We start from the raw sequence: 12,847 nt of genomic DNA on the forward strand, positions 1-12,847 counted from the left end.
CGCGAGATAAACCAAATTTGCAATACAAAACCAACAAAGTCGTTGCTATTAAAGTCAACAAGAGCAACCCTGAAATTCTGCAACAGGCGAAAATGGAAATTTACATACTGGAGAAGCTGCGAGGCTTGGATGCAGATAGATGCAACATTGTTAAATGGAACGACTTTTTCATCGACGGTGACCGCATCTGCTTAAATTTTGAACTCCTCGATGAAAGCCTGTGGCAGTACATGCGGTACCGGAGGAACCGGGTTCTCCCAGTAACAGAAATCAGGCCAGTGTTATTTCAGCTCGCAAATGCCCTGTCCCACCTGGGTTCTTTGGGAATAGTGCATGCTGACCTCAAACCTGGAAACATAATGGTTGTGGACCGCTATGAGTGTCCAATCAAAGTCAAACTTACAGACTTTGGTTTTGCATGTCCCGCATCTACAGTGATTCCTGGTGACTGTGTGGGGACGGTTGGTTATAAAGCACCTGAGGTTATGATTGGTAGTCTATTTAATGAAGCAATAGACATGTGGTCCCTGGGGCTGGTAGCTGTGGAGCTTGCTACTGGGTATCCTTTCTACCCTGGGAGAAATGATTATGATGTTTTGAAATTCATCATACAGACCCAGGGACAGCCACCAGATCATGTTTTAGACTCTGGCTTTTACACTGATAACTATTTCATAAAAGACAACTACAACGGACAACACTGGACATTTAAGACCGAAAGACAATTTCAAGATGAGACAGGTTGTCAGTCCAAGGACACTCGATGCATAAAACTTAAGTGCCTCGATGACCTTGAACAACTACTGAAGATAAGGGGGTGTTGGGAAAAAATCCAAAATGTATTTGTCAGCCTAATCAAAGAGATGTTAGCATTGGATCCAAACCAGCGCATAACACCCTCGGAGGTTCTCCACCACCCCTTTTTCAATCCTGGCCTCTCTAAGAGTTCTCCCTGCACTGACATGAGTAGCACAGGGGGACAAAACCTTGTGGTCTCTCAGCAGCCTTCTAGTTGCAAAAGAGAAGAATCACAGAAAATCAGCTGCAGTTCCCAAACCTCAGAAGAATTTTCTCAACAAGAATACGTCAACGCATCAGCCAACACATCCTCCTCTATAGATGATCTTGAAATATCTAAAGGGACCTTTTTGGGAGGTCACTACGAGGTCGAGGGTTTCCTTGGAGAAGGGGGCTTTGGTATTGTAACCAAATGTTGCAATACAAAAACCAACGAATTTGTTGCTATCAAAGTCAACAAAAATAACCCTGAAATTCTGCAACAGGCAAAAATGGAAATTCTCATCCTGGAGCAGCTGCGAGGCTTGGATGCAGATAGATGCAACATTGTTCAATGGAACGACTTTTTCATCGACGGTGACCGCATCTGCTTAAATTTTGAACTCCTTGACCAAAGCCTGTGGGACTACATAGAGGACCCGGAAAACCAGGGTCTCCCCATAAGCGAAATCAGGCCAATTTTACATCAACTCACAAATGCCCTGTCCCACCTGGGTTCTGTGGGAATAGTGCATGCTGACCTCAAACCTGGAAACATAATGGTTGTGGACCGCTATGAGTGTCCCATCAAAGTCAAACTTATAGACTTTGGCATTGCATGTCCCGCATCTACAGTGATTCCTGGTGACTGTGTGGGGACGGTTGGTTATAAAGCACCTGAGGTTATGATTGGTAGTCTATTTAATGAAGCAATAGACATGTGGTCCCTGGGGCTGGTAGCTGTGGAGCTTGCTACTGGGTATCCTTTCTACCCTGGGAGAAATGATTATGATGTTTTGAAATTCATCATACAGACCCAGGGACAGCCACCAGATCATGTTTTAGACTCTGGCTTTTACACTGATAACTATTTCATAAAAGACAACTACAACGGACAACACTGGACATTTAAGACCGAAAGACAATTTCAAGATGAAACAGATTATCAGTCCAACGACACTCGATCCATAAAACTTAAGTGCCTCGATGACCTTGGACTAATGCTGAGTATAATGTGGGGCTGGGAAAAAATCCAAACTGTATTTGTCAGCCTAATCAAAGAGATGTTAGCATTGGATCCAAACCAGCGCATAACACCCTCGGAGGTTCTCCACCACCCCTTTTTCAATCCTGGCCTCTCTAAGAGTTCTCCCTGCACTGACATGAGTAGCACAGGGGGACAAAACCTTGTGGTCTCTCAGCAGCCTTCTAGTTGCAAAAGAGAAGAATCACAGAAAATCAGCTGCAGTTCCCAATACTCAGAAGAATTTTCTCAACAAGAATACGTCAACGCATCAGCCAACACATCCTCCTCTATAGATGATCTTGAAATATCTAAAGGGACCCTTTTGGGAGGTCACTACGAGGTCGAGGGTTTCCTTGGAGAAGGGGGCTTTGGTATTGTAACCAAATGTTGCAATACAAAAACCAACAAAGTTGTTGCTATTAAAGTCAACAAAAATAACCCTAAAATTCTCCAACAGGCAAAAATGGAAATTCTCATCCTGGAGCAGCTGCGAGGCTTGGATGCAGATAGATGCAACATTGTTCAATGGAACGACTTTTTCATCGACGGTGACCGCATCTGCTTAAATTTTGAACTCCTTGACCAAAGCCTGTGGGACTACATAGAGGACCCGGAAAACCAGGGTCTCCCCATAAGCGAAATCAGGCCAATTTTACATCAACTCACAAATGCCTTGTCCCACCTGGGTTCTTTGGGAATAGTGCATGCTGACCTCAAACCTGGAAACATAATGGTTGTGGACCGCTATGAGTGTCCCATCAAAGTCAAACTTATAGACTTTGGCATTGCATGTCCCGCATCTACAGTGATTCCTGGTGACTGTGTGGGGACGGTTGGTTATAAAGCACCTGAGGTTATGATTGGTAGTCTATTTAATGAAGCAATAGACATGTGGTCCCTGGGGCTGGTAGCTGTGGAGCTTGCTACTGGGTATCCTTTCTACCCTGGGAGAAATGATTATGATGTTTTGAAATTCATCATACAGACCCAGGGACAGCCACCAGATCATGTTTTAGACTCTGGCTTTTACACTGATAACTATTTCATAAAAGACAACTACAACGGACAACACTGGACATTTAAGACCGAAAGACAATTTCAAGATGAAACAGATTATCAGTCCAACGACACTCGATCCATAAAACTTAAGTGCCTCGATGACCTTGGACTAATGCTGAGTATAATGTGGGGCAGGGAAAAAATCCAAACTGTATTTGTCAGCCTAATCAAAGAGATGTTAGCATTGGATCCAAACCAGCGCATAACACCCTCGGAGGTTCTCCACCACCCCTTTTTCAGTCCTGGCCTCTCTAAGAGTTCTCCCTGCACTGACATGAGTAGCACAGGGGGACAAAACCTTGTGGTCTCTCAGCAGCCTTCTAGTTGCAAAAGAGAAGAATCACAGAAAATCAGCTGCAGTTCCCAATACTCAGAAGAATTTTCTCAACAAGAATACGTCAACGCATCAGCCAACACATCCTCCTCTATAGATGATCTTGAAATATCTAAAGGGACCCTTTTGGGAGGTCACTACGAGGTCGAGGGTTTCCTTGGAGAAGGGGGCTTTGGTATTGTAACCAAATGTTGCAATACAAAAACCAACAAAGTTGTTGCTATTAAAGTCAACAAAAATAACCCTAAAATTCTCCAACAGGCAAAAATGGAAATTCTCATCCTGGAGCAGCTGCGAGGCTTGGATGCAGATAGATGCAACATTGTTCAATGGAACGACTTTTTCATCGACGGTGACCGCATCTGCTTAAATTTTGAACTCCTTGACCAAAGCCTGTGGGACTACATAGAGGACCCGGAAAACCAGGGTCTCCCCATAAGCGAAATCAGGCCAATTTTACATCAACTCACAAATGCCCTGTCCCACCTGGGTTCTGTGGGAATAGTGCATGCTGACCTCAAACCTGGAAACATAATGGTTGTGGACCGCTATGAGTGTCCCATCAAAGTCAAACTTATAGACTTTGGCATTGCATGTCCCGCATCTACAGTGATTCCTGGTGACTGTGTGGGGACGGTTGGTTATAAAGCACCTGAGGTTATGATTGGTAGTCTATTTAATGAAGCAATAGACATGTGGTCCCTGGGGCTGGTAGCTGTGGAGCTTGCTACTGGGTATCCTTTCTACCCTGGGAGAAATGATTATGATGTTTTGAAATTCATCATACAGACCCAGGGACAGCCACCAGATCATGTTTTAGACTCTGGCTTTTACACTGATAACTATTTCATAAAAGACAACTACAACGGACAACGCTGGACATTTAAGACCGAAAAACAATTTCAAGATGAAACAGATTATCAGTCCAACGACACTCGATCCATAAAACTTAAGTGCCTCGATGACCTTGGACTAATGCTGAGTATAATGTGGGGCAAGGAAAAAATCCAAAATGTATTTGTCAGCCTAATCAAAGAGATGTTAGCATTGGATCCAAACCAGCGCATAACACCCTCGGAGGTTCTCCACCACCCCTTTTTCAGTCCTGGCCTCTCTAAGAGTTCTCCCTGACATGAGTAGCAAACGGGGACCAAACCTTGTGGTCTCTCAGCAGCCTTCAAAACAGAAAGATCATAGAGAATCAATCTCCAGCATTGCTTCAACCACGGACAAAAATGACAAAAACACAAACAGGGATTGTAAAAAGCCATTAACAGCAGATTACATTGCAAGAATTAATTAAGCTGCTCCAATAATGATCACTTTGGCTTTTTTGTCTTTTTTAATTTTCACTCCCCCCACCCCAACCAGTCGCGACAGATGGCTGTCCCTTTAAGAGCCTGGTTCTGTCGAAGGTTTCTTCCTTTTAGAAGGGAGTTTTTCCTTCCCACTGTCGCTCATTGCTTGCTCATAGGGAATCACTTGATTGTTGAGGTGGCCAAAACTCTAGGGGAACTAGCAATTCTTGTGAAAATTGAAAAGGGAAAAAAAGCCTAAAAACATAAAAACAACTGATGAATATGTTCTTGAACTAAGGCACAATTTTGCTTAAAATCCATTAAGTAATCTCTGTGTCAAGTTCTTACCAATATTCAAAGCGGAGCAGCGGACAACTTACCATTACATCAGTCCTTCAATCAGACATAATTTGATCCAAATTGGAAATAAACTGGATGTTTATTAAATAAACCAGCTTTAAGCATCATCTAATTGTTGTTTGTAACTCTTTTTAAATATAGTGCTAACCTTTAGCCTCCTAGTAGACATACATGTTTTATAAATGGGAAAATCCTCTTTTCTTTAGAAAAGTTAAGCTCTGACCTTGAAGTCAAGGTCCCTGAGATTTAAACCTTACAGAGATTTTTAGTAAATGCTACCATGGTATTAATTAAAAAATTCTACATTGTCTCGTTCTTGAGCTATTGCATTCACAAACTTGGGTGTCCACAGCGCCCCGCCATATACCAGACTCAAAAGATTATGAGGTAGGTGTTTTGTTTTTGTTTGTTTGTTTTTTAAGTTTTTTCATAAAGATTACAACATAAAAATAACACAATTGGGAATATTATTGTCATTTTTGAAAACACTATTTTGATGTTATCTAATGCAGTGCAAAAAATAAATAACTAAATTGATAACTGGCACTGAGTCTTCTGTGTGCACACATTCTGCATCAACACACAGGGAGACACTGAGACTTCAGAAATTTTTCACTGTGTTTGTCTATACAGCCACAACTTTCAGATTTTTCACAAACAAGCAGCATGGATTTTGTCCTCATCATTTCAGCTAGAAGTACTTTATAAGGGGGTCTTTCAAGTGAACATTGAACAGGTACAGGTGCTTGAAATCCTTGAAAATGCTCGTTCAGGAGTTAGGCCTTTTTCATACAATCCCCCCATTTTCAAAGGCTCAAATTGGATTGAACAAGCAAGTTTTTTTGTTAATAATTGACCGTTTGGAGTGTAGAACTCATAGATATCAAATGTTGTTTCCTCCCTTGCGAGGCCTTTACTGTATCTGCCTTCAGTTCTGGTTGCTTTGCACTGTGAAGCTATTTGAAAGTATTTGTCAAAGAACAATGAGCACTAGATATCCACTAGATGGTGTTATAGTAAAACACAAGCATAACCCTCACTTAGACAATTTTACCTGATACACAGTTTGTGACCATGTATTTACTCTTCTGGCACTTTGCCTTCACAATTTTGTATTAATTTCACTACCTTTTGGCATGATCACCTTTTAATTTGTTTCTCACATTTGTGACAAAGACACTGCACTGGAGGCAAACAAGACTGTGTAAATACATTCAGCAAGTTGGATTAGTTTCCAGTTTCTGCTGAATACAAGCAAAAACCAGTCACTTCAGAAAGATGTTCAGAATAAAATCTGTAAAACTGCCAAAGAGCAGCACGTGAACTGAACACGCCCGATCTCGTCTGATCTCGGAAATCGTGATTTTCAGATCCAGCAAAGTGAATATTTTTCACTGTGGATAAATTGCATGGAAACGTTTAATGAGTCATCAGCTGTTTCACTACAAAGATGATGTGATTAATGTGTTTGATGTGGAGCTCTTATGTAATGATTACATTTTTAAGATGTAATTTTCAAGTGAAAAACATAATATTTATCTGTTGCATAGTTTACAGTGCGGTGTTTTATGCACTGAGTTATCATGTAGAGTTCTGTTTGTCATCTAGCACCATAATCAGGTTTTGTTTTTATTGCATCTTAGATTTTCCAGCTGCTGTGCCTGAGCAGCCACCCAGAGACCCTTTGCTGCAGTTAGTCTCCCTGCAGGAGGCGTCTGGCTGCTGGCTGCTTGATCCAGCTCTGGCTGCTGCACTGGGACAGACCAACGAGGAGGTGGAAAAGTCAAAGCCTGAAAAGATGCACTGCTGTCAATTTAAATATTAACACAAAATGATGATGTGAGATAAAACAGATTTGATTCTATAATTTGAACAAAAACACATGATATAATTAAAAACACACCATAAAACAAATAAAATGAAGTCAAACTAAACGTAGGCCTGCCTCACAGCCTGAGAATAAACATCTGCATATCAGAAGCTAAAACACTGGTGGTAATCACACTCCTAACCTCCCACTGAGCTGCACCAGCGTCTGATATTATCCAGAAACCACACGGCAGCAGAAATTATTTTCCTCATCAGTTGTTGTAAAAACATGTCAGCACATTATTTTAGAGCATTTATGATATCACAGTTTGGGATTTCATCAGAAGAGCATCCAGTGTAATAATCTGCCAAATCAAATATGCAGAGCTGCCCACCTTGGTGACCCCGTGTGACAAAGAAGTACACAAACATATGTAATATTACTGGTTGTAGAAAGTAAAATGTGTGTTCTGTCTGTTTTATTTGATTGATTTTGATTTGGGGAATTAGACCAGCAGTGAAGTGTGGGCCACCATTCTGGCTCTGATCTGGCTTCATGGTTTCAAGATGGATGCAAAGGACGAGTGGGAGCTTCTGGCTATGAAGGCTGCCTCGTGGCTCTGTGCTCACAATGGTACTAGCAATGATTGTAACAGATAAAATAACAGCTTTAAAAAACTGTTTCATTCTACAGCTTTCCTCCCACAATCATTATTTTAATATCTGTTTTGTGTTTTTAGCACCGTGTGTGTCAGAGTGTGTGGATGCTGGAAATGTCCTGCTGGGTTGCAGCGTGAAGAAAGAAGCTCTGGGACTCTGAGGGTTTTCTTAAAGTAGCTTCATCTTCAGAGTGAACAGAAGCAGGTCTGCTTACTCCACACTGCCTTTGATACAGAGCTGTTTTATATCATCAACCCCTTTTACATGTTTATTTGTCATGAATTATGTACCTAATATTGGTTTTACCATTGTGGAAAAAAAGTATGTCAAAATTGTCTGAATACTCCTGACACAGTAGAAGATTGGACCACTGCTGTGGCAGCTCATTCACAAAGTGTTTTAATTCCTTTTCTCTGCCACTAGATGGCGATTATGTTCATACTTTTACTGATTTCACACAGAAACACCAAAACCAATCTAAGAAGAGTCTTTTCCCTTCCTGTTATAGTTCGGAAAATGGCTTCAGTTCAGGACATTTTCAAGATGGTCCTCAGTGAATTGGAGTGAATAGAGCAAAACTTTTAAAATAACTATTTACAGTGTTTACACCATCTTCTAAACAAAAGTAATATTTTTATGGCCAAATTGAAATGAAACTATACAGAACGTCATTCTGTTTCTCTCGCAGGAGTTACAATTTTATCCATGAAACACTTTCATTCTGCTAATTGACACCGATTGATCCTTGACAGGGCTCTAGACTAACTTTTTGCCATGGGCGTACCAGTACGCCTAACTTTAAAAAGTTAGGCATACCGGCACAAAAGTTAGGCGCACACAAATTTTATAATAATTTATATAATATAGAGAGATAGAGAGAGAGCTAGCTGTGCATGGAGTGTGATTTTAATAGTCGTGGAAGCAAAACAGCAAAATTCATGACGACATTGATCAAATGTGAAGCGCAGTTTGCTGCTTCTTTTGCTGCTGGCTCGATGAATTTTGGTTGAAAGAGACAAAACCTGCAGCTCAGAATCAGCGCAAAAAGACGTAATCACAGACCGGACGCATCAGAATCGCTGAGCTCCGACAGCGTGTCCGTCTAAGGCCGTCAGGTGAGAAAGCCGAGAAAGACAAAGCTGATTCTGATGCGTCGGGTCTGTGTTTACGTCTTTGTGTGAATCCGTGTACCTGCTCTCATTTGCTGTTTGGTTGTTGTTGAAATGGTTTTGTGAGCTTTAATCTGAGAATCTGGCGTTTCTGGCAAAACACAGTTATATTTAAAAGTCATTCAGGATTTAATGAATTGATATCGCTTTATTCAAGCTACTCCTCCCACTACCACCTGCACCTTCATCTGGACCACGGCGAATCAGAGAGGTCCCGCCCCTTACTATCTCTGATTGGTTTAGTCCACGATAGGGGCAAAATGTGTGTATGTTGTTGACCACAGGGAAGGTTGCAGATTTTTTATTTATTTTTTGCTACCCAAACAGTTGGTCGCACAGGTGCAACCAAATATTTCTTTTTAGTCGCACCACTGAAAAATTTGGTCGTATTTGCGACCAAATTGGTCGCACTCTAGAGCCCTGCTTGAACGTCTTAAGACAGCACATAGTCTCCATTCATGTTCGCTTATTCATGACTGTAGTTAGAGTTACATCTGAATTTTCAAAAACTGCCTGTTTTGTAATGACTTTTCAAATAATAATTAGCATAAAAAGTTATGAAATCTATGTTTGGTTTTTTATTTCTTTGTTGTAACAATTTTGGAAATAAATTGTATATTGGCGTAAAAGTATCAATATATTTGAGGTTTGAGCAGCAAAGTTGAGTACCAGGGTTTTGCTCCTGAATAACTTCCTAAGTCTTCTCTGCCAATGCCAAATAGCTTTCTGGGTGCTGCGCTGCACTGTCAGAGCACACCTCCTTATCTACGGTTTTCTGTGTTTCTTATTCTCTTTAAAAGTTCTGCTGAGGGCCTCCTATACTCAAAGTCTAAGAGCCAGCTCTGTTCTTTGGCTCGACTTTCTTCCATAATCTTTTCACTTTTGTGAGAAATAAAACACAATTTAAGAACAGATTGTCATAAAAAGAAATGGCATCAATAACTACACCAAGGACATTCAAAACAAATTTTAAACTTGGCTTAAAGACCATAAGTCTGATCTGAAAATGTCGACCAACTTCAACATTTAGATTGTGACACTAACTTGTCTCTCTTCCACAGTGTGTTTCTTTTGTCCTGCTCCGCTCTCCCTTAACCAGTTGTGGCAAATGGCTGCCCCTTCCTGAGCCTTGATCTCCCAGAGCTTTCTTCCTGTTAAAAGGGAGTTTTTATTTCCCACTGTTGCCAGGTACTTGCTCAAAGAGGATCATTCAATTGTTGGGGTTTTTTTTTTCTGTATTACTTAGTGTATTTACCTTACAATATAAAGCACCTTGAAGTGACTGTTGTGTTGATTTGGCGCTATATAATTAAAACTGAATTACATCTCTGAAGAAATGTTTCATGCATGTTTTGTTGCCTTTTTAAAGTGATGGGGGAATAATTGTAATGGGCTAATAAAAAGGGACAGACGTGCTCTGTGTAAAGATCAACCCTTTGACCATCATTCACTGCATCATTAATTGCTTTAACTTATAGTCCATAATGCTGTAAAAACAAAAGAAGGAAAAGCTGAGTCATTTTCACATTTTTATTGAGGTTTGAATTCAGCAAGTCTGTTGCTGATCTCAGTAAATGTAACAGGATGTCTCCGAAAATTTACAGTTGTGGATAAAACAGGGTGATGTGTTATTGTCAGGTTTGAGTGAATAACAGGACCCAAATGCAGGACTTCCTGAGAAGCCACAGGCAGTTTATTTACTTCACTTACTATTTATATCAGTTTGGCCAGCAGTCACGTATAGGTTCAAACAAAATGGCACGAGGCTGCAAAAATATTTATCATCTAGTAATCTTTATTAATGAAAGCATGAGTGTACCCACCAAAACACACCAAAGAACCCAACCCCTGTAACAGCAACTGGCTTCTTTTTATTCTCTATCATTCAGGTGAGCATCTGGAATAGCCCAAGTCTGGGGGAAGCAAACCAAATGAGGAACAAAACATCCACATATGCAAACATCAAACCACAATATAACACATGGAAGACATTTATATTTTGTACAAAGTCCTATGAATAATTCAATATGTATATGCTTCAGTCAATTGCATATAAATTAGAAACACCAAGAGTGAATCTTCCCCAACCTGGCACATTGGTTTACTCCAGGAGCTCATAGACAAGTAACAAAATCTGTTGTTGTGCTTCACCTTTGCTCCCAGTGTGTCCTGCCCATTATTAACCAAGCTCTCCCTCTGTTACACTGGAGTCCTTGCCAGTGTTTCTCACCCACGTTCATGTGATTAAGATTCCTGTAACAAACGAAACTTTGTATTCCCGTGAAAATATCTTTTTTTATTGAGTCTGCTTTTGGCTAAAGGCCAACGTATCGACCTTCCTTGGGACAGAAAATAATCTGTGTCTTAGTCTTAATACTCGTCAACAACACACACAAAACAAAAATGAGCATTTAAATTTAAATGACATAAATAACACTGAATATAAACAGTCTGGTTTTCTAATATTGAAATGAAAGAAATTCTATTTTTTAAATTTAATCATTTTGAATTTTTAACAGCACTGCCAAACTCTGATTCCTTCTTTAATAAACCTGGAGAGTCACTTACCTCTGTGTCAGTACTTACCAAAATATTGCCTCTTGCCCCTCTGACAGATGACCTCGCCTGAGAAAAAACAAAAAACAAACCTTAAAATGGCTGCAACTGCTGTGCTCCCTAAATTAGTACAAATAGGGGGAAAGGAGAGTAGGCATGTTAAATATTACAGTTAGATTTTCTTAAACTTTCACTCTTAGAAAGCATTCTGTTTTAAAGCGAGCACTTTAAAGACATGATGTTTGTGCAGGTCTCCACTCCTTCCTCCTCATGTTATCCAGCCACTGGTTCAGTCTTGCTGCTCCATCATAACCTTTAGTAAAACGAGAGGCTCAGAAGCAACAAGAGTATTGTGTGAAAAGAGATCTGAATAAACAAAGAGTAGCAGACACCCGGCTGTGTTGTGTTCTTGCTATTAGCAACTTTATGGTGATTCAGAACATACAGAACATACAGAACATACAGATCCTTTTTTATAGATGATGTTTGCTGAGTATTCATGCATGCATCATCCATTAATGTTTGGGAGGAGGGGCTGATTGACTTTGTCAGGACTGTTTTTCCCAATAAGCCACCACTATTAAACTTTGACGAGCCTTATGGCCAACTCAACCCATCAGATCTTTGATGTGTTAAAGCCAAAAACCTGCTACAAGACACAATCGAGAGGACTGATGAGAAAAGAAAGTGAACTGGATTTTCTTCAAATTTAAAGAGCACCGTTAGCTTTAGCTCATTTAGCTTTGTTAGTGAGCATACATGTAGCTTACAAATAAGTAAATTGAATTAAGGGAGGGAAGAATCAACTTGAAGGCTGAACTCCAGGAAAAACTAGGAAGCTTGAAAGGGAAACAGCAGTTACTTTGGCTGCTGCCACAGCCGCTCCTTAAATACCTGGTCTTGCTGACACACTTAATTATCACGCTGGTGCCTACATGAAGGTGAGAACTTCACTCCCAACCACTGAATAGACAAGATTGTATCCACACGACGGCTTTATTGATCCCTTTGCAGAGGTTTGAAATTTCTTAAAATAAATCTCAGAAAATCGGTTTGGTTTCGATGTTTAAATTATTTTTCCACAACAACAAACAGAAGCATCGATGTGAGCATCGGTCCAAAGAAAAACAATACAAAGATATTATTAGTAGCTAACATATTGCACTTTGGGCTACTGACTAGATAGCCACTAATTACGCGAGGAAATACAAGAATAACTGAATGCAATTTGATTTATTGAATTTGTTTATTGAAAATGACTTGAAGAAAGACGAGAACATTTGTTGTCGTTTAAAGTTTTCTTTATTTTGTGCCAAATTGGTGCCAAATCAATAAATGAGCAGTAGAAGCTACCGTTCACAGATGGAAAATGTAAAACACTCACTTGCCACTCTATTAAGAACATGTTGCTTTTTGGTCAATGTGACGGACCAAAAAGCAACAAAGTTATTGTACCCAATTGATCCCTATGAGCGACCGTGGAGAGGAAAAACTCCCTTTTAACAGGAAGAAACCTCTGGCAGAACCAGGCTCAGGGAGGGCGGCCATCTGCCTCGACCGGTTGGTGGATAAGTGAGTG

General features: G+C 40.3%; 1 protein-coding gene across 1 annotated transcript; it reads left to right on the forward strand.

Moving 5' to 3' along the window:
* The first annotated feature begins 36 nt into the window (after positions 1 to 36).
* On the forward strand, positions 37 to 6,388 carry LOC113035901 (uncharacterized). Its single transcript, XM_026191763.1, has one exon. The coding sequence runs from the start codon at positions 93 to 95 to the stop codon at positions 4,545 to 4,547; it is 4,455 nt and encodes a 1,484-aa protein (XP_026047548.1). The 5' UTR covers positions 37 to 92; the 3' UTR covers positions 4,548 to 6,388.
* Positions 6,389 to 12,847: the final 6,459 nt, after the last annotated feature.

This window comes from Astatotilapia calliptera, chromosome 14, assembly GCF_900246225.1.
Source record: "Astatotilapia calliptera chromosome 14, fAstCal1.2, whole genome shotgun sequence".
In the NCBI taxonomy this organism is placed as follows: domain Eukaryota; kingdom Metazoa; phylum Chordata; class Actinopteri; order Cichliformes; family Cichlidae; genus Astatotilapia; species Astatotilapia calliptera.